This window comes from Apodemus sylvaticus, chromosome 1 (genome assembly GCF_947179515.1).
Source record: "Apodemus sylvaticus chromosome 1, mApoSyl1.1, whole genome shotgun sequence".
Lineage (NCBI taxonomy): Eukaryota > Metazoa > Chordata > Mammalia > Rodentia > Muridae > Apodemus > Apodemus sylvaticus.
The window spans coordinates 182,750,259-182,772,438 of NC_067472.1; the positions used below are offsets into that span (position 1 = coordinate 182,750,259).

At 44.6% G+C, this 22,180-nt stretch overlaps 1 protein-coding gene across 3 annotated transcripts in view; it reads left to right on the top strand.

Moving 5' to 3' along the window:
* The window catches only part of LOC127671872 (zinc finger protein 14), a 43,356-nt gene extending 22,711 nt beyond the window's left edge, over positions 1 to 20,645 (top strand). Inside the window, exons 2-5 of one of the 3 annotated variants that reach the window (XM_052166965.1) lie at positions 1,053 to 1,227; positions 9,054 to 9,144; positions 13,719 to 13,845; positions 18,590 to 20,645. In XM_052166965.1, coding sequence (XP_052022925.1) covers positions 9,127 to 9,144; positions 13,719 to 13,845; positions 18,590 to 19,953 — 1,509 coding nt within the window. In that variant the 5' untranslated portion in view covers positions 1,053 to 1,227; positions 9,054 to 9,126 and the 3' untranslated portion in view covers positions 19,954 to 20,645. The remainder of the gene's footprint in view (positions 1 to 1,052; positions 1,228 to 9,053; positions 9,145 to 13,718; positions 13,846 to 18,589) is intronic. The other 2 variants (XM_052166972.1, XM_052166979.1) reach the window with 2 other exon arrangements.
* Positions 20,646 to 22,180: the final 1,535 nt, after the last annotated feature.

A 22,180-nucleotide genomic window follows, 5' to 3' on the forward strand; every position in this document is an offset into this window, starting at 1 on the left:
TTACCCATGAAGCTTTCTTTGCTAGTTTGTTTTAACTACTGTGGAAGTGTCATTTGCTAAACCACGCTTCTTACCAGAATAGCACAGTTTTGTTTTTGTTTTAAACAATTGGTACTCACACTGGTCAGGAATTCACTATAACCCTCGTGACCTCAAATTTGTAGGTGATCCTCCTGCCTCAGCCTCTAAGCTACAATGTGTGCCACAGTGTCCAGCCAGAATAGTACTTAATCTTCAATTAATCTATGTCTCGTCTAATCCCATCTCAGCCACAGCAGCCAGGTCCCAACCCCTAGGTTACCAAGGCTCTTCAAAGCCTTTTGCCTGGGGGCTGGATGGGTACCTCACTGGTAGAGAGCTAGTCTAGCTTAGAGCAAGTGTGCGCTTGTCACCAGCCCTTTGCAGGGGTGGCTGGGGAGCTTACTAAGGGGCCTTTTGACCTGTATCTCATCCGTCACGTTCTTATGGCTCCTGGTCCTTCCCATCCTCATCCATCAGTCAAGCTTTTGTAGCAGGACACGAGCTTTTGCCAGTTAACCTCAAGCTTTAAGACCCAAAGTGACCTCCTAAGCCAGTGCTTTGGCCTTCTGCCTCAGTGACGAATGGTGTTAGAGTCTGCGAATGCTTCCTTTCCAGTAGTCACTCACAGGATCGAAACGTGTTAAACGTCTTAAGTTTCTCTTGAGAGCTGCGTTTAGATGGTCTGCAAAGAAACCTAAAGAGAAGCTAGCCAGCTGTAGCTGACTGGCACAGCCATAGCAAATGGGACAGTCATGAAGCCATATATTATTTATTAATTTATTATATGTAAGTACACTGTAGCTATCTTTAGATGCCAGAAGAGGGAGTCAGATCTCTTTACGGATGGTTGTGAGCCACCATGTGGATTTGAACTCATGACCTTTGGAAGAGCAGTCAGTGCTCCTACCCGCTGAACCATCTCTCCAGCCCCGATGGGAAACTTCTTAGGAAACACCTGTGCCTTCTCCCAGGAGTACTGCTTCTGAGCTTCCCCAGAAAAGTCCTGAGTAAGCCACCTTTCCTGCTTTCAGGCAGAGATCCTCATCCCGCCCCACTTGAAGGGTCTTCCTTGCGCCCTGGAAGTTGTGACATAAAGATGCCAGAGATCTCTTTATGAAGCCCTCCCTGGCTTCAAGGTATTCTTGGAACATCTGCTCCTGTTCTTACTCAGCAACAAGAGAACCACAACAAAGTCAACTTAAAAAGGTAAATGCGATTCAGCGGGCTAGAGAAGTTGGCAGCAGATCAGATTACAACCTTCCCCCTGCCATACACTCAGGCGATTAGGTAGCTTAAAAGATTGGGGGCTGGGCTGGAGAGATGGCTCAGTGGTTAAGAGCACTGCCTGCTCTTCCAGAGGTCCTGAGTTCAATTCCCAGCAACCACATGGCGGCTCACATCTATCTGTAATGGGATCTGATGCCCTCTTCTGGGTTGTCTGAAGACAGCTACAATGTACTCACATAAATAAAATAAGTAAATACATCTTTAAAAGCCCATCTAGGAAAAGATATAGCAACAAAGTTAGATTGGCTGGAGTTGGCTGGAGTTGTCTCTTCCTTACACGGGGGGGGGGGGGGGGGGGGGGGGGGGGGGGGGGGAAGGGGGGGAAGGGGGGGGAAGGGGGGGGAAGGGGGGGAGCTTATAGGCTTATACTGATGTCCAAAGAATGGTGTGGGAAAAGATAAAGGAGTGAGGTATCGGGACCGTCCCCTTCTTAGAAAACCTAATGCAGGGCTACAGTGGTGTCATATGACCAAGGGACAACAACAACAAAATATGAAGCTTAGACCTGTAAATAAATTCTACAAAGATATAAAATATAAACATATAAAGGATTACTTTGTCTTAGCACAGTTTATCAATGATGACCAAACGCATGGCCCCAGACATGCAGGGGGAAGGAAAACAAAATGATACGATCAGTATAAGCTTATAGGCTTATACTGATGTCCAAAGAATGGTGTGGGAAAAGATAAAGGAGTGAGGTATCGGGACCGTCCCCTTCTTAGAAAACCTAATGCAGGGCTACAGTGGTGTCATATGACCAAGGGACAACAACAACAAAATATGAAGCTTAGACCTGTAAATAAATTCTACAAAGATATAAAATATAAACATATAAAGGATTACTTTGTCTTAGCACAGTTTATCAATGATGACCAAACGCATGGCCCCAGACATGCAGGGGGAAGGAAAACAAAATGATACGATCAGTATAAGCTTATAGGCTTATACTGATGTCCAAAGAATGGTGTGGGAAAAGATAAAGGAGTGAGGTATCGGGACCGTCCCCTTCTTAGAAAACCTAATGCAGGGCTACAGTGGTGTCATATGACCAAGGGACAACAACAACAAAATATGAAGCTTAGACCTGTAAATAAATTCTACAAAGATATAAAATATAAACATATAAAGGATTACTTTGTCTTAGCACAGTTTATCAATGATGACCAAACGCATGGCCCCAGACATGCAGGGGGAAGGAAAACAAAATGATACGATCAGTATAAGCTTATAGGCTTATACTGATGTCCAAAGAATGGTGTGGGAAAAGATAAAGGAGTGAGGTATCGGGACCGTCCCCTTCTTAGAAAACCTAATGCAGGGCTACAGTGGTGTCATATGACCAAGGGACAACAACAACAAAATATGAAGCTTAGACCTGTAAATAAATTCTACAAAGATATAAAATATAAACATATAAAGGATTACTTTGTCTTAGCACAGTTTATCAATGATGACCAAACGCATGGCCCCAGACATGCAGGGGGAAGGAAAACAAAATGATACGATCAGTATAAGCTTATAGGCTTATACTGATGTCCAAAGAATGGTGTGGGAAAAGATAAAGGAGTGAGGTATCGGGACCGTCCCCTTCTTAGAAAACCTAATGCAGGGCTACAGTGGTGTCATATGACCAAGGGACAACAACAACAAAATATGAAGCTTAGACCTGTAAATAAATTCTACAAAGATATAAAATATAAACATATAAAGGATTACTTTGTCTTAGCACAGTTTATCAATGATGACCAAACGCATGGCCCCAGACATGCAGGGGGAAGGAAAACAAAATGATACGATCAGTATAAGCTTATAGGCTTATACTGATGTCCAAAGAATGGTGTGGGAAAAGATAAAGGAGTGAGGTATCGGGACCGTCCCCTTCTTAGAAAACCTAATGCAGGGCTACAGTGGTGTCATATGACCAAGGGACAACAACAACAAAATATGAAGCTTAGACCTGTAAATAAATTCTACAAAGATATAAAATATAAACATATAAAGGATTACTTTGTCTTAGCACAGTTTATCAATGATGACCAAACGCATGGCCCCAGACATGCAGGGGGAAGGAAAACAAAATGATACGATTTCCATCTCTTGGAACCAGATGAATCTATCCCTGCCTACTGACTTCTCTATAAATAAAGAAATGCCCTGAGTGTCAGTCAGTTAAGGCTGCAAGTCTCCAGACTGTTGTCTGGAAGAATGGTGTGGGAAAAGATAAAGGAGTGAGGTATCGGGACCGTCCCCTTCTTAGAAAACCTAATGCAGGGCTACAGTGGTGTCATATGACCAAGGGACAACAACAACAAAATATGAAGCTTAGACCTGTAAATAAATTCTACAAAGATATAAAATATAAACATATAAAGGATTACTTTGTCTTAGCACAGTTTATCAATGATGACCAAACGCATGGCCCCAGACATGCAGGGGGAAGGAAAACAAAATGATACGATTTCCATCTCTTGGAACCAGATGAATCTATCCCTGCCTACTGACTTCTCTATAAATAAAGAAATGCCCTGAGTGTCAGTCAGTTAAGGCTGCAAGTCTCCAGACTGTTGTGCCTGACTCAATTCTTCCCCACCTACTCCTGTCTCCTCTCTGGAACCTGTCAACTGGCAGGGCAGTCCCCTGTAACCCCCACAGCATCTGTCACCTGAACAGGGACCCAAAGAGGCAGCCCTACCCCGACATTTGTGATAAGGATAGGACTTCACCCAAGGGTTTCATAAGCCGCCTGGGTAAGAGAGAGACCAGGAATTAGAGTTGGGTGAATAGAATATAACTACAAGAAGACCATGGGCCACAATGAGTACAGAAAGAAGACTCTTTATAGATATAACACAGCACACCCCAAAGAAGAACGGGATCAGGGTTAATACCCGTCAATGTTTTGGCAGTTTGTGCTGCAGTGTAGCCCTTGGTTCCCAGACCAAGGGACTCTGGATTTGGATAACTGGGATAGAGTGGGGAGAGATATCCAAGTCTCTAATCAAGAATGCAGACCTGAAAGTTTGCCTGTTGAGACTTTGTCTTACTGGGATGTGCTTACACAGGCTTTGGATACTGGCAAACCACAGGAAGGAGATGCATTGCCGTGAGGAGGCTCCAGTATTGAATCATAAACCTCAAAGTAAATCTTTCAATATAATCACTGTTTCTAAGAAAGTGTTCAAAATTGAAGAGGAGGAGAAGGGGGAGAAGAAGGAAGAGGAGGAAGAGGAGAAGGAAGAGGAGGAGGAGAAGGAGGAGGAGGAAGAGGAAGAGGAAGAGGAAGAAGAAGAAGAAGAAGAAGAAGAAGAAGAAGAAGAAGAAGAAGAAGAAGAAGAAGAAGAAGAAGAAGAAGAAGAAGAAGAAGAAGAAGACAAGCCTCTCTTTCCTGATGAGGAAGTAGACTTGGAAGAAGAGGCCAGTTTGGCCTCCTTTAACCTCTAAGACCCCATCCCAACTTACCAAGCCTGAAAAAGGGAGAATATTGCTACCTCTTGAGTGGGATGAAAGGGAGGTAGCTCTTAAGCAAGGCCACCAGTCGTGAGAGCAGTTGGATATTTCCATCTTCTCTAATGATGAATGGAATGAGGGGCCCTCATGGGAGCCCTGCCTTATAATCTCCTCAAGGAACTTAAACAGGTCGCTGCAGGCCACGGCCTCTCCTCTCCTTATACAGGAGATGGATGACCCCTGCAATGGTTTGGGTTGCTAGGTCATGTTTGTCTGGAGGGAACTTTTTGTTATGGGAAGTGGAATATGAGGAATTGGCTAAAAAAAAAAATGTCACTTCTCAAAAAGTTGCCAAAAAGCTGATGTGCCTGTGCTAATGGGGTCAGGGGTTGGTTTTTGGTATGAGACCAGCTACATCTTACCAAGGAGGCTCTCTGCTTAACTATTGCTGTAGCTGCGTGGAGCAGGCTGCCCTCTGCTGATGATAAAGCTACAGGACAGTGTCAGGCAAAGGCTGATGAAGCCCTGGGAGCCGTCTTGTCTGGATTGATGGAACATAAGATGGGCCCACAAGATGGAGCCGCACAGATTGTGGTTAGACAGTTGGCCTTTGACAATGTGAACCCTGCTTGCCAGACACTGTTGAGACCAGTTAGAAAAAAAACAACAGACCACCTGTGGGGGTCACCCCCATCCCATTCTCAGGGAGTCGCTACCCATGGGTGGAGGTCACTCCCTCCTACTTGCAGGGAGTAACTATTACAACTGCTTCTCATGAACAGCCCACTGCTCAATTTTTTTAAGAATCAAGAAAATAATTGGGAGGAAAGAAACAAGGCTTGCTTTGCATGTGGATAGCTCAGCGGTAAGGACTGTCCCCAAAGTAAAGGGAAAATATTTTGTGCTACAGGGACATTTCCAGACTCTTGCAGAATGCCACAGGCAACCACAACTCACACTAATATGACAAAAATAGTATGCCGTCATTGTCAAACAGGATTTCATGGGGAAAAGAATGCCGTTCCAGATACCATAAGGATGGCATGTTGCTGCCTCCTGTAAGAGTTCAAGGAGAAACACGGAGTACAGGGGAGCTCGAGGTTATGTTTCAGCCCTCCACCAAAACCAAACAAACCAAATACACCCGGAACCATGCCACACCCCAGTGTTATAATTGCTCTTGCTTCCTCATCTTTCATTAGGAAAACAGCTTCCCCTGAAGACAGGAGAAACCGAGGCTTCGGTTCTAGTGATAGGGCACTTTGGATGCAGGAAGTTAAAAATTCATGCCCCATAAAAATCTTTTTTTTTTTTTTTTTTTTTGGAGTTGGGTTTTTAGAGACAGGGTTTCTCGGTTTCTCTGTATAGCCCTAGATGTCCTGGAACTCACTCTATAGACCAGGCTGGCCTCGAACTCAGAAATCCTCCTGCCTCTGCCTCCCAGAGTGCTGGGATTAAAGGTGTGTGCCACCACCGCCCAGCGCCCCATAAAAATCTTACAGGTCCAGGGTAAGGCTGTGGAGGGTCTTATAGACACGGGAGCTGATGTTGCTTCTGATGCTGCAAAGGATCAGCCGTCTTCTTAGCCGCCCCAGGTCACTCCATCCACTTTAACTGGCCTGGGGTAGGCTGCTAGTGTGGCCAAGGGTGCCCAGATCCTAACATGGATGGACACATGACAAGGGTTCTAACTCCTTTTGTCCCATGTAACTCCATGTCTACCTTTCATGTTATGGGGGAGAGATATTTTGGGACAGCTGGGGGTTCTAATGAGTCCAAATGATAAAGTTACTGCTCAAATGATACAAATGAAACTTGATCTAATATAGGACTAAGAAAAAATAGGTTCTTATAGAACCCATACACCCTGCACAAAAATCAAAATAGACAGAGCTTATCATTTGAAAAAAGTTTTTTTATTTCCCACATGGACAGAGCCTACCTACAAGAAGTATTACAACAACTGATTCCTCAGTTGTCTGCCTATAGGCTTAAGGTGGCGCCAGAAAATATACAGGTGCAAACATCCATTTAATTATTTGGGTCGTGCTTTAAGGATACAGACAGTGACCCACAAGCCTTTAGAATTAAGACTAGAGGGCTGGAGAGATGACTCAGCGATTAAGAGCAGTGACTGAAATCCTGAGTTCAAATCCCAACAACCACATGGTGGCTCACAACCATCCATAATGAGATCTGATGACCTCTTCTGGGGTATCTGAAGACAGAAACAGTGTACTTACATATAATAAATAAATCTAAACAAACAACCAAAAATAAAAAGACGAGATAAGCTCACAATGTTAAATGATTTTCAAAAACTTTCAGGAGCTATAAATAGGATTATCCCATTCTTAAAAATCACTACTGTTGAACTTAAGTCCCTATATGACATGTTAGGAGGAGATTCTGATCCACACTGTCCCAGAATATTGACTAAAGAAGCAAGATAAGCCTTACAGTTAGTACCAGAGATATCTAACCAGCAGCTAGAGAGAATCGTTTATACACACAGCCTTGGAGCCTGGCTATAGTATCACATTCCTACTGGATGCTCTAGCAGAATGGGTCCATATGCAAGTTACAGCTAAGAAAGTTATACCCTCAGAGCCTTCTCTGATTGCTTCTCTGGTTCTTAAGAACTCAGAGCAAAGACATTTTTGGGCAGGATGTTTCTAGTCTTGTAATAACCCACCATGAAGAACAAATAAGTCGTCTTATTTTTGGTGACTCATGGCATATAAACTTGATTAATTTCGCAGCACAGACACTACATCATCTCTCTTCTTACCCTCTTTTACAACTCCTAAAATTACATCCCATAATTTTTCCTTCAAGAGTATCAGAGGAATCCTTGCCTCAGCCAGCTGCTTTGGTTTTTACAGATGGTTCCTCTAATTCGACAGCTGTAAAAACAGTAGATCAAAAGGGTCATTCATGGGCGAATCAGGAAGCCTCAGTTCAGAGTGGTGTTAGGTGCTGTAACTGGCTCTTCTCTCATCCGGTGAATGAAGACTTGAACTTATATTCTAACTGGCAATATATCATCAGACAGTTGCCACAAATTGGGACAGCTACTTCACCCTCTGGGAAAGCCTTACTTTTACAGGATTTAATTTGGAGAGGAAATTACAGGCTGCCTCCAACCCCGAGAGCAGCCTGCCTCTTCCTCCTGGGTGACGCCTGCCTCAGCCAGCGTCACATGGGTTCTCACTGACATCAGCTGCCCAGGAAAGTTACAAAACTTGACGACAGGGTCTTTCACTTTAGGACCCTTTCCCCTCTTTCTAGTGCTGGGGTTCAAACTTGGGCCCCTATGTGCTGAGGCAAGCACTCTCCCTCTGAGCCTTCTGCTTTGGAGGCTCATGAGGAGAGAGGTAAGATGATAGGGTCCTAGGGAGAGGTCTGTGGTAACGAGAGGAGGTTTAACGTTTTCAAAGTGTGAGCTCATTAGAGGCCACTGATTTATGTCTTCGAGGCAGCAGGGCAACATAGCAACAGTAGTGTGGGTTAGGAGTCAGAGCTGCCAGGGCACTAAGCTCAGGCCGTAGCTTTGTGCCGCTCTGTTTTCTCTCTTTGTGCTGTGTGCAGTTCCATCATGTCTGAGACAAGGCCTGCTGTGTTTGTTCTGAGTAACAGAGCTGGGAAGATGGTATAGTGTTTGCCTACCATGTCCAGAGCCAGAGATGCCCTCCTCAGCATAACAATGACAACACCTCCCTAGGAAACTAACAAAAATGGCAAACCAATAGGTAATACTTGGCAATATTGGAAGGGTTCAACACATTTGTTAGCTGTAATAATACATTGTGTTTTTCCTCATCTCCTGGGTTCAAAAATCATGAATATTTTTGCCACATTTTCTTTATCCATGTACCCTCCATTTTTAGATTATTGATAGTCAAGAATTGCCTGTCATCTGGTCTTGGTGGCACATTTTTTTCTTAGCTTATTTTATGTGTATGGTGTTTTACCTGCACCCTGTCCATGCCTGGCACTGAAGTCAGGAGTCAGGTCTCCTGGAGCTGGAGTTGCACATGGTTGTGAGCCACTGTGTGGGTCCTGGGAACTGAGCCTGGGTCCTCCACAGAAGCAGGAGACCAGCAATGCACTACTGGGTCCCCTTAGAGCTTTCTGTAGAAATCTCTGGTTTGGGGATGGGTTTGGGGTTAGGTGTAAGTATAGTAATGGGAAATGATTTGGAAGCAGGAATGACAGAAAAGAACTTCTCTTACTACATAAATTAGTTTGAGAACTTGTAGGAACATCTGGATTCATGATTCTTTCTGTTCCAGCTTTGCTTGCCTGCGCCCCAGTTTTCTGTAAAGAAATACTGAAAAGAGACCGACCAGCTCCTGCAGCTCTGACATGACGGCCCTGGCTCGGGTAGGTCAAGGATTTTCTCCATCCCCGCAGACTGGCCTTGATGTATGATCTGCCTCCTGAGTGCTGGAACCGCAAGTGTGCATGGCACACGTGGTACCTGTTTCCTCCGAAACACTCGGTTTCTAGACAGTTGAATAGGTACAGCCGCTCCTTCCCCTGAACCTGCTCATCTAGCGAGCTCTGTAAAGCACCCTCCCCAGACCTCAGAAACAGAGCCCACCGTGTACACACTGCCTCCGAGGCTGAGCCTCTCCCACCTGCACTGCTCCTTCTAGAGCCACAGAGAGTGAGCTGTGGTATAAAACCCGTGAGCAAACCTCAGATGCGCTCTGCAGAGCAATTATTTGGTTTACTAATTCATTTTTTTCAGAGTATATCATTTTCTTTGTGTGTGAGTGCGCATGTGCGTGTGTATGTGTATACTGTGGTACACATATAGAGGTCAGAGGACATTGGTTTTCTGTTTTGAACTTCATGTGAGTTCCAGGGATCAAATTCATCTTTACCCACGGGGCCATCTGGCTAGCCCTAATTTTAGTATTTAAATCCCAGGGGAGAAAATTCCTCTTATTTGTATCCCCAGTATACAGTGTGGCGTTTATCATCTTCATTCTTTTAAAATGTGTTTATCTGCCTGTGCACATGTGTGTGAGGCCAGAGGCTGACGCTGCGTGTCTTTCTCAATTGGGTTTCCACCTTTTTTTTTTTTGGAGACAGTTTACCTGAACATGGAGTTCAGTCATTTATCTAATCTAGACTCGCTGGCCAGCAAGCCCCAGGAGTCCTTCTGTCCCCTGTCCCCCGTGACGGATTGCAGCGTGTGATTACAGGACCATGCCTGCCTTGTGCATGAGTGCTGGGAGTCCAAACCCCGTCCCCCTCATGCTTCTCCGCAAGTCCTCTACTGACCAGCCATCTCTCTAGTCCCCAGAATGGCACTTCAGCTGTCCCCTTCAGTCCCTTCCCATCCAGTTGCCCAGACGGAGTTGTCACTTTAAGCACCACAGATTAATTTTTCCTATATTTGAACTTACTTCATTTTTCTTGTTTTTTTTCTTTCTCCCCACCCCCTTTCGTTCCCCACTCCTCCCTTGTCTTCCCTCCCCGTGCCTCCCTTCCCCTCTGCTCCGTTTGGCAGGGTCTTACTGTGTTGCCCAGCTTGATCTTGCGATCCTCCTGTGTCCACTTTAGATGAACAATACAGTGACTCTACCCAGCGTCAGTTCTTATTTTTGAACTGTAAATGGAATTACATCATTTAATACATTTTTTAAAAATGCCCAGGAGAGTCTAATATTCTGAGTAGAATGCTGGGCCTCAGACCAGCAGCGGCTGTCTTCGAGTGAGTGGATCAGTAGTGTGAATGCATAGAAAGACCCCAGACGGAGTCCACCCCGGCTTCCACTCGTGCTGAGACAGACCTGAGGCTGTCTGAGGCTTTACACTTGGATGGGTTAGGTCGGGATGTAATCCAGGGCTTATGTGATAAAAATCTAAATATCCATGTGAGACTAGGCATGGAGGTGCACAGCTTTAATCCCAACACTCAGGAGTCAGAGGCAGGAGATCTCCGTGAGTTTGAGGATGGCATAGTCTACAGAGAGTTCCAGGCCAGGCAGGGCTACACAGTCACACCCTGCCTCAGAAATTAAAATTCAGCAAATAATTAAGTAGTTTGTTGTCGTCTTTGTTAGAGCTTGCACCAGCTGTGCATTGTGTAGCTGGTTCCGAAGCCTTCCTGCTAAGCCTGCTCTGCTGTCTGCTGGGTTGCTTCCATCTCCTTCTCTTGCACCTTTATAGGTTTCAGGACATTCATATGAGCCATTCATATTTCCTGTGGGAACCAGGGACGACACCTAATCCTCCTTCAAAGCCTCTCCACGGGCCTGTCAATGGCTTTTCATTTGTGTGTTTTGTAGTTTTCTCCTAATACAGCTAGCTCCCAAATAATCGAGACTGGACTATTATATCTGTTTATTAAGCTGAAAGGGCTCAACAACTGAGCAGTTTCTCTCTATTTCAGCTCTCTAAACTAATCTGGCTACCTCCCCGTCAAAGTCCTCAAGATACTAGCATTTTAGTACTGACAGGACTCTCTAGGCTCCGGGTGTTTTCTCATGTTCTCCCTGTGGCTAATCCCCACTTCCCTTCTCTCTCTGCCCCTCCCCTGCCTGGGAGGAAGTCCAACCCTATTTCTCCCCTGATCAGTCATTGGCTAATCAGCTAGCTTTGTTGACCATTCAGGGAATAATTGGGGAGCAGTGTTTATACAACACTGAGATAGTAGATTCTTAGAATAAGGATTACAACCACATATGGGGGCTCAGAAGTCAGTCAATAATACAAGGACAGTCTTTATACAGTGCACACGTTGGCCCTCATTCTAAAGGGCGACCTTTTGTGACCTTGCATGCTGTGGGAAGTCTTCCTGGATGCTATGAGGCTACCATGTTGTATAAGGTAGTTATCATATCACTGTACCATATCAGCCGTTATTTTTCCAGTGCTTAGAGAGTTTGAAGCAAGAAGTTTGAGACCAGCCTGAGTTCCATAGTAAGAACCTATCTCAAAAAGAAAAGGTAATACAATAAAGACCCTGTGGTGAGTTACATCAAAAAAGAAAAAAGAAAGGAAAGGAAGGAAGGAAGGAAAAAGAGAGAGAAAGAAAAGGTGAATTTCTTCTAGAGAGAAGAATCCCTTAAAAAGCCTTTTAAAAGTGTTTTTTTTCGGGAGGGGGGGATGCACTTGATTTGAGCGAGATTTCTTAAATTGTGACCACTGACTTTTTGAGCCAGAAAATCTTTTATGGCAGAGGATTACCTGTGCACAGTAGGCCATGTGACAGAAGCTCTGGTCTCTGCTGTTAGGTCCCTGGAACACGGGCACACCTTACCTACAGTGTGACAATCAGGCCTTCCTAGGAAACAAAATTGATCGTTGTTGAAAAACACTAGTCCTGCTGAGCATGCTGGCAATACACCTGCAGTCTGACCCTTTGGGGTGTGGAGGCAGGAGGATTATTGTAATCACTGTCTACATGGAGGACTTAAGGTCTGCGTGAGTTCAAGCCCTGAGACTCGTGGTGGAGAGAAGACTGGTTCTAGTGAGTTGCCCTATGATGGACACACATACACTGAATGAATACATGGATGCAGAAGGAAAGAAACCACCCTCCAGGGGAGTGCCCTCAGGATTTTCATGGCTTACTGTAACTCAGAGAAGACATTCGGTGAGACCTACTAGGCACGGTGAGGCAGATGACGGAGATTTGTGAGGGTTACAGACACTAAACAATAGCTATGTGAGTTTATGCCAAGTTCACACATCTTTTTTCTTTTGTTTTGTTTTGTTTCAAGGTAGGGTATTTCTGGGTAGTCCTAGCTGTCCTGGAACTCACTCTGTAGACCAGGCTGGTCTCAAACTCAGAAATCCGCCTGCCTCTGCCTCCCAGGTGCTGGGATTACAGGTGTGCCCCACTACTGCCCAGCTAAGTTCACACATCTTAATTGTTGGTTTGTTTATTTGTTTGTTTTAGGTAGGGTCTTACTATGGAGCCATGGCTGGCTGGGTTTGAACTCCCTGTTTAGACCAGGTTGACCTTGAAGTCACCTGTTTCTGCCTTCCAAGTGCTCGCTCAAATATCTAAATGTTAGAAGGACCATTAGATATATCTAATGTAGCCAAGATGAGATCAAGTTTTTTAGCAAAATTTTAAAAGTTTAAAATTTTAAGACTTGATTGTACCAGGGAACATGTTTGAAATAAAACCTGACTTTGAAATGAACCTGAGCCAGTGTGTCTTAGATATTTTGTAGTGTATATGGAATGAGGTTTTTTTTTTTTTTTGAAGAAAATTTTACCAGTGTGCCTTTATAATCTATAAAGCTGAAGTTTCTGTAGAATTTATTTATTTTTGAAAGATTTATTTATTATATGCAAGTACACTGTAGTTGTCTTCAGACACACCAGAAGAGGGCGTCAGATCTCATTACGTATGGATGGTTGTTAGTCACCATGTGGTTGCTGTGATTTGAACTCAGGACCTTCAGCAGAGCAGCCAGTGCTCTTAAACACTGAGCCGTCTCACCAGCCCTTTTGTAGAATTTATAATGGGAGCACACAGTGTATATAGCATGTAACTGCTATGCAGTTGGGCTCAGTTGTGGATCTCACCATATTCATTTCCAAAATGGATGGAAAATCTAATCTTGGGCAGCAAGAAAGCTTAGAAGTCAGCGATGAGGCTCTGACATGGCAGGAGGAACTGGCTCTTGCGGGTTGTCCTCTGACCTGCACATATGTGCACACACATGTGAAATGAACATTTATTTTAAAGGTTTGGTTTATGTGCATGTGCAGGACTGTATAGGAGCATATATCATCACTCTGCTTCTGAGACACTGAGTTTCTTGTTGTCTCTGTCCCAGTTGTACTGCTCGCCCCACGCTGTGTGTGCTCTGGCCTTCCCCCTTCACCGCAGCCGTGAGGTCCTCCTTCAGTCTCAACCCTCTGCTTAAAATAAACAAAAAAAAGGGATTTTCTCATGCAGGACCACTCGTTTGTTTTTGCCCCAGGGTTCAGTGACGTTCGGGGATGTGGCTGTGGATTTCTCTCAGGAGGAGTGGGAGTTCCTGGACCCTGCTCAGAAGGCCCTGTACAGGGATGTGATGTGGGAGACCTACAGCAACTTTGTCTCCCTGGGTGAGTTCTCTGCACCAGTGTTCTCTCCAGTGCCAGCATGCTTCATCTTTATTTTCTCTTCAGTAAACTAGAAATAAGTGTTTCCATCTAACATCTAGTTGTTTTGGCTGGGGGAGCCCTTCTCATTCTCTCCAGACTTTGATTCCTTTGTGCCCACATTTCCCTGGGATCTGACTTTGATATGACAGAAGAATTTTCTACAGAAAGCAGTTTTTTTTTTAAAATTTATTTATTTATTATGTATACAGAAAAAGGTACTGGATCTCATTACAGGGGGTTCTGAGCCACCACGTGGTTGCTGAGAATTGAACTCAGGACCTCTGGAAGAATAACCAGTGCTCTTAACCGCTGAGCCATCTCTCCAGCCTTGGAAAGCAGGTTTTATACTGCATTTGTACCCAGAATCAATGTAGACACTTCCCTATTTTTTCTGATTTCAAAGGCAATGAATGTGGGTGGATGCAAACTTAAAGCTCAAGGAAGTGAGCTCTGCTTCAGCTCTAGGGACAGACAAGCGAGCTCTGGTTCAGCTCTGGGGACAGGCCTCTGGTGCTCTTCCCACTTTACATCTGGAAGTTAAAATCTGGCCTGGCACTGTAGCTCAGTGTTAGATTACTTGCTTAGCGTGTGCGTGTGCGTGTGTGTCCTTGGGTTCGATCCCCACTGCTGCAAAAATAGTTAAAAGTGCAAGGGGGCTGGAGAGATGGCTCAGTAGCCAAGAACATGGGCTGTTCTTCCAGAGATCCTGACGTAAATTCCCAGGAACCACATGGTGGCTCACAACCATCTGTAATGAAATCTGATTCCCTCTTTTGGTGTGTGTGACAACAGATCATTCATATACATAAATTTTCAAAAAGTCTAAGCATTTTGTATTTTCTGGGGGACAATCTACTAGAAAGGGTGTGACACTGTCTCTAGAAGCGTCTTACCCTCTCAGCCCAGTGAACAGAGTAAAGATCATAGCTAAGGTGCATGTGGTCTTGGTACTTAGTGATTAGGTGCTGTTCTGAGTGTTGCACAGTAGTACATCCTCACAGCTTCTCTGAGAGAGATGGTGTACATGCTCATCACGGATGAGAACACTCCAGCACAAGTGGTGGGTGCTGAGGAGATGGCTTCATTGGTAAAGCATTTATGCAGACGTGAGGGCCTGAGTTCAAGTCCCCAGAGGCATGGAACATGGGGCAGGAGGTGTACCTGTAGTCCCAGCAGTGCTACAGTGAGGTAGGAGGGAGAATCAGGAAGACCCATGGAAGCACTCGGGACCTGATGAAGTCAGCAATGAACAACAAAAGACACTCATTTCTAACAGTGGAAAACTGAGATGTGACCAACCCTGCTCAGTCAGTCAACCGGGTCTCAAGGGAGAATGAGGATTAAAGAAAAAAGAGACAACTAGACAACACAATAACATGACTCCAGCAGTTGCTGAAGTGGGTTTATTTTTCCCCAATCTGCTTTTAGGTTTCTTAGGTTGTTCTGATGAGAACGCCTTTATTACCCTTCACTGGAAATGCATTTATCCAAGGCAGTGCACTTCTGTCTTAGGTTGGTAAGAATCTGTGCAGAATCTTATCCGTCATTGACTGCCAGCCTGTTAAGCTAATAATTCTGTTTGGGAATCCATTTTAAATTTCAAGCCATGTATTTTGGCTGTCAACATGTGGATGCTGTTAATGGCAAGTTTTATCACAATGGTCAGGAATAAAAGTATTCCTAGGATAAGAAGGGCCAACATGATCAAGCTATATAAGCCATTCTTGAAGCTTGACCAAGATGGAAATACTGACCTTAAGCCATGAATAATTTTATCAGCATTATCTGCAGCATCAAAGCTCAGCACAGCAGCATTCTTTAAATTTATACTCTTGGTATAACCTAAGACAGATGTGGTCTTGTTTATGAGATAAAAAAGGGAGAGATGTGGAGAGCTCTTAGTGCCGCTTCAAGGACACTGTCAAGAACTTGACATTTAGCTAGGACAAGGAAATAGGCTCAAGATCTCGATCATCTTTATAAGTCCCTGAATACCAGGGGAGCTTTGCTTATGCCTTGTTTGTTCCTTGACTGCTTTGTTTTTGCCTCAGAACTGACCCTATTCTTTGCAAAGTTAAAATTTCAAAAGAGGTGTTAGAATTATGCCAAATACCCTGCAAGTGTCTTTGAACTTTTTCCCAATTATAGTGACTGTTATTGTACATTTTAGAAGTGACACAAATCCATTGGTATTTAGCATGACACTCATGATGGATTCTTAGTCTTAAACTCTGACTCTCCTCTCCAATAATTTGAATAGTATCATAAGGAGCATCAATTCATTGTTCCAAACACCTATCTAAATCCTCTTGAACACTCAGAGCATTAGTAACATTTTCTGTTAAATGATAAACAAAAGTGGCTGCCTAACTTCTTGCATCAAAGCAATTGCTGGGGGCTGGAGAGATGGCTCTTTCAAAGGTCCTGAGTTCAATTCCCAGCAACCACACAGAGGTTCACAACCATCTGTAATGGGATCCAATGCTATCCAATGCTGGTGTGTCTGTAGACAGCAACAATGTACTCATTAAATAAATAAATAAATAAATAAATAAATAAATAAATAAATACATTAAATAAATAAATAAATAAATAAATAAGTAAATCTTTAAAAAAGCAATTGCAAAAGCAGTGCCACTAGCTATTAACTTAATAAAAGCTGCTATACCAGCAATAAACAAACACACTACCCTCTTGCTTCTGCTTAAAGTCTGATTCACTTGTTCCCATATTTGTAAGTCTTTTTCATAATACCAAGGTTCAGCAAAACCTACAGGGATCAAGCAGACCTCATCGCTGCTTATCTAATGAAGCCCAGCTTTTGACCCCGAGGAGTGGATAGTGTTTCACCATTTTAAACAAGATCAACAAAAGAGACTATATGGTTATCTGTGTTAATGTAAAGATATTACACCACAAAACTCAGCATACATTCGTGATCCAAAGCAGGCAAACCAGCCAGCCTCCTTGTGGGCTGTAGTGGTGGTGTGTGCCTGTAGCCTGGTGGAGGCAGGAATAGGCGTGGCCTCTTTTGTTGGTCTTAGGGTTTGTTTTCTTTTGTGTGTTGAGGAAAAAGTGCTCACCTGTGAGGATGTGCATCTGTGTGTGTTGTGTTGTGTGCACGTGCATGCGGAGGCGGAGGTCTATGTACGGTACCTTCTTCAGTGGCGTCTTCACTTTGTTTTTTGAGGCACAGCCACGGCGAGCCTGGAACTCACCTGGCTAGCGTGGCATGCTCGCAAAACCCGGTTCCTCCTCCTCTTCCTGCCTGGTGCTGGGACTACAGAGGCTTCTTACTGCCACCCCGGCTTCTTACATGGAGCTGGGAATAAGCTTGGGGCTGCGTGCTTACTCAGCTGTTGTCTCAGCTCCTTGAGGCCCTCTTCCATCCGTCTGTCTGTCCATCCCTCCCTCCGGTGGCCAAGAATTCCCAGAGGCCTACCTGACTCAGTCTCCTGATCACTGGGGCTAAATGTACCCCCATACCTGGCTACGATTCTCTTCTCTTCTCTCTCCCTCTCTCTCCCTTTCTCTCCCTCTCTGTCCCTCTTTCTCTCTGACTGTCTCTGTCTGTCTCTGTCTGTCTCTCTGTTTCTCTCTGTCTCTCTGTCTGTCTCTCTGTCTCTCTCTGTCTCTCTCTGTCTTTATCTCTTTGTCTCTGTGTGTGTGTCTGTCTCTGTCTCTCTGTCTCTGTCTCTCTCTCCCTCCCTCTTTCTCTCTGTCTGTCTCTCTCTGTCTCTCTGTCTCTGTCTCTGTCTTTATCTCTGTGTCTCTCTGTGTGTGTCTCTCTCTGTCTCTCTCTCTCTGTGTCTGTCTCTCTCTGTCTCTCTGTCTCTCTCTGTCTCTCTCTGTCTCTGTCTCTCTGTCTCTCTGTCTCTCTGTCTCTCTCTCTCCAACGTCTCCCAGGCTGGATCTGAACTCACTGTGTATCCAAGGAGGACCTTGAATTTCTGATCCTCTTGCTTCCATCTCCCTGCTGGGATTATTATAGTTAAGCACCGCCACACTTAGCTTGCTATCTATCTATCTATCTATCTATCTATCTATCTCCTATGTTGCCCACACTGCCTTCTAATTCTTTGGGTCACATAATGCTTCTCTCTTAACCTCCCTGGAAGCTGGGAAAATAAGCACACATCACACACAATTCAACTTTCTTTCTTTCTTTTTTTTTTTTTTTTTTTTTAGTTTTAGAGATGACCTTACTTTGTAGCTCAAGCTGTCTGGAGACTCTGTGTAGCCCAGGCTAGCCTTACATTTGCAGCATCCCCCTGAGTGTTGGTGTTGAAACTGTGAGTCTGCTGGGGTTTATTTTCACATGTGCGGTCTCTGCACCTGAAACAGGGGCTTAATTTTTAATTATTTTAATATTCATGAAGTGAGCTTTGGCCACAGTGAATACCTTTACCCCTTACAGGAGCAACTATAGTATTATTAGTGTTTTGCTGATAAAGCTGTGTACAGTTGTGTGTCAACTCCTAATGTTTTCCCCATGAACTTAATTATTTTTGGTGCAGGATTTTGTGTAGGATATGGGTTTGGGGGCATACATAGGCAGTTTTTTGTTTTTCAGAAATGGCTGTTTACAAGGCGGTACAGTCTATCACTTATAGTGGGCATTGCTTTAGGCCCTGCTGTCTGTCTAAAGAAGTTTTCTTCCTTCTGGAACAGGGAAGCACCGTGCTTCTTTCTTGTTCTCTTTCAGATTTGGAGTCCAGATTCGAGACCGATTCTTCGTCTCCAGACAAGGACATTTGTGAAGTATATTCATTACAATGGGAGTTGATTGAGAAATTTAAAAGCCTTAGCCCTCAGGGTTCTGGTCTCAGTGATGATGGAGCATGTAAACCCAGGACTGGGCTACAGAAGGAACCACAGAAGAGTTATTTTGGGCAATTGAAAATTACCTCTGAAAAAGCCGCGTATGAAATGCACAGTTTCCTCTCTGAGTACCAGAGAGCCCAGAGTGGAGAGAAGTTGTATGAATGTCGAGAGTGTAGGAAGACCTTTATCCGCCGCTCAACTCTCAGTCAGCACTTGAGGATCCACACCGGCGAGAAACCATACAAATGCAAGGACTGTGGGCAGCCCTTCAGACAGCGGGCACACCTTATCCGGCATCACAAACTTCACACCGGTGAGAAGCCCTATGAGTGTCAGGACTGTGGGAAGGCCTTCACAGTGCTCCAGGAACTCACACAGCACCAGCGGCTTCACACCGGCGAAAAGCCATACAAATGCAAGGAGTGCGGAAAGGCCTTCCGTGTGCATCAGCAGCTGGCTCGGCACCAGAGGATCCACACTGGGGAGAAACCCTATGTGTGCAAGGACTGTGGGAAGACCTTCAGACAGTGCACACACCTCACCCGACACCAGAGACTTCACACCTCCGAGAAACTATACGAATGTAAGGAGTGCGGGAAGGCCTTCGTGTGTGGCCCGGACCTGCGAGTACATCAGAAAATCCACTTTGGCGAGAAGCCCTATGCATGTAAGGACTGTGGCAAGTCCTTCAGAATAGGCCAACAGCTGACCGTCCATCAGAGTATTCACACTGGGGAGAAGCCCTATGGCTGTCAGGACTGTGGGAAGGCCTTCAGACTGAGGCAGCAGCTTGTTCGCCATCAGAGAATCCATACCCACGAGAGACCCTACGAGTGTCTGGAGTGCTGGAAGTCCTTCAGCAGTTACTCCCAGCTGATCGCACATCAGAGCATTCATGTCGGCCAGAGGCCCTATGAGTGTGAAGAGTGCGGGAAGGCCTTCCGGCTGCTGTCGCAGCTCGCTCAGCACCAGAGCGTCCACACGGGCGAGAAGCCGTATGAGTGCCAGGAGTGCAGAAAACCCTTCCGGCTACTGTCGCAGCTCACGCAGCACCGGAGCATCCACACGGGAGAGAAGCCTTATGAATGCAAGGACTGTGGCAAGACTTTTAGACTTTATTCATTTCTTTCTCAGCACCAGAGGATCCACACTGGTGAGAAGCCCTACAAATGTAAGGAGTGCAAGAAGGCCTTCAGACAGCACTCACACCTCACCCAGCACCAGAAGATCCACAGTGGAACCTGACAACTTCAGCTCTATACCAAGTTGTAAGATGTCAGGATTCCATTTTTAAGAATAATTTATTTTGTGCTCGTAAGTAAGCATAAATAAGGACTGTGTTGCTTTAAAAGCCCACCATCCTCACTTAAATGTTACATTTCTTCAGCAAATTCCTGTGAAGGAATATTTGATGAATGTAGGGAAGTGTTTGCCTCACCCCTTGTCTTCTACATCCGACCTCTCTCCTCCAGGGGACACTGGAGAAGCTCCAGGCATCAATACCTTGTTCTGCTCACTGTCAAAATTGTGACAATAGCACTTACACATACTATTTATTATACAACAAATTAATATAAAAACAGTAGATTAAATAATATACTTGTATCATCTAAAAATTTCTATAGCTCAAGAGTCCAGTATGCCTTAGATGGGTCTTTGAGTTTCAGCTAAGAGCTGGCTCTCCTCTGAAAGCTTAACTGGAGGCTTCTACATCGGAGGGAACAGGTTAGACACCTGAACTTATTTCTTTAAGAGCTGAACCATTGGGATTCTCAGTTTCTGGATGGCCACTGGCTGGAAGATGAGTGAAGTACCCGGCCGCATTGGCTGTCCCGCTGTGGCTGCTGCCCTAACAAGATTGCACAAGCCAAGAAAGGGGGCTGCTAGCAGGGTGGAAGCCATCCAGGCAGACCGAGGTGATGATCAGTGCAGTCTAATCACAGAAGGAACATCCGGTCATCTCACCACATTCTACTTGTTAAATATAGTTATCAGAGCCTTACACTCTACAAGTCTCATGGAATTGAATATCATGAGGAGGCTAGTGAGTGAGGACCAGGTTAGAGCCCACCTGCTGTACTGCACCGCAGCACTGACTTAAGGATGAAGTAACTGACACTTGACCGTCACGGTAGCAAGTATCCTATAATGAAGTCTAATTCTTACCGCCAGTATTGTCAATTCATGTGAAAGGAAAATGATCCCGTGGACGTAGTAAATGTAGAAGTGCCTTTTTTCACATCTCTGCATTTATAAACCTCAACATAATTTCTCCCAGGTAAGACCTAGGGAGTTATAGTAAATGGGAGATTTTTGTCACTAGAGCAAAAACTTCATGTTGGAATAGACTGAGTGAATGTGGGTTGTTAAAACCTAACTTAAGGAATCAGATGGAAGGACTGCTTCACTTTTCAAAACAGCAGCTCATGTAGAATCCCCTCTCTGACCAAATTCACATTTAATCACACAGTCTCTAGGATAGCATGAGGGACAGCTAGCAGCATGGGGGGTCTCATTTTCATGCACACACATATGTAGGTGTTGGGACCATTGATGTGTTCCTGTGGTTAAAGCGCTTGCTATGTAAGCATGAGGACCCAACTTTGAATCCCCAGAATGCAAGTTAAATGCCAGATAGATGTGTTGACTCACTTGCAATTCCAGCCTCTGTAGATGAGAGACCAGCTATCCAAAGCAAGTTGGCTAGCAAAACCGTATCTAGCCATATCGGCAAGCTCTGGGTTGGATTGAGAGCCCCTGCCCCAGTGCTTACAATGGAAGAGTGATTGCAGATGGCTCCTGAGATAACCTAGGATCTCCACATGCACCTGTGCACAAGTCCACTACACACGTGTAAACAAATACAAATAAATACCTTGCATACACTAATATAAAATTGTTTTATAGTCAATAAATGCTAGATGTATTTTCTTTTTTTTTTTAAAGATTTATGTATTTTATGTATGTAAAATACATAATTGCTCTTTTCGGACACACCAGAAGAGGGCATCGGATCACATTACAGATGGTTGTGAGCCACCATGTGACTGCCAGGAATTGAAAAGACCTTGCCTTGTGTTTCCATTGTTGCTAGACCTCTGGAAGAGCAGTCAGTGCTCTTAATCGCTGAGCCATCTCTCCAGCCCAGATTGTTGTATTTTTCAATCCATGTTTCAAGATGGATCTTTTGACAGGATCCTGCTAGTATGTTAGTAGTTCTCAAAGTTATGGCTAACCAGTCTACCCAGAGATAGATGATGGCAGGATACCAACTGATTTATTTATAAATGTGTTTAGTTATTTATTTATATTGTGAGACAGCGTCCTACCAGGAAATATGTGTAGACCAGGCTAGCCTAGAATACACAGAGATCCGTCTGCCTCTGCCCCTGCCTCAGGTGCTGAGATGAAAGCCTGTGCCACCACGCCTGACTGACCTCATCTTACATTAGCAGATGGAAGCAAAGTGAAC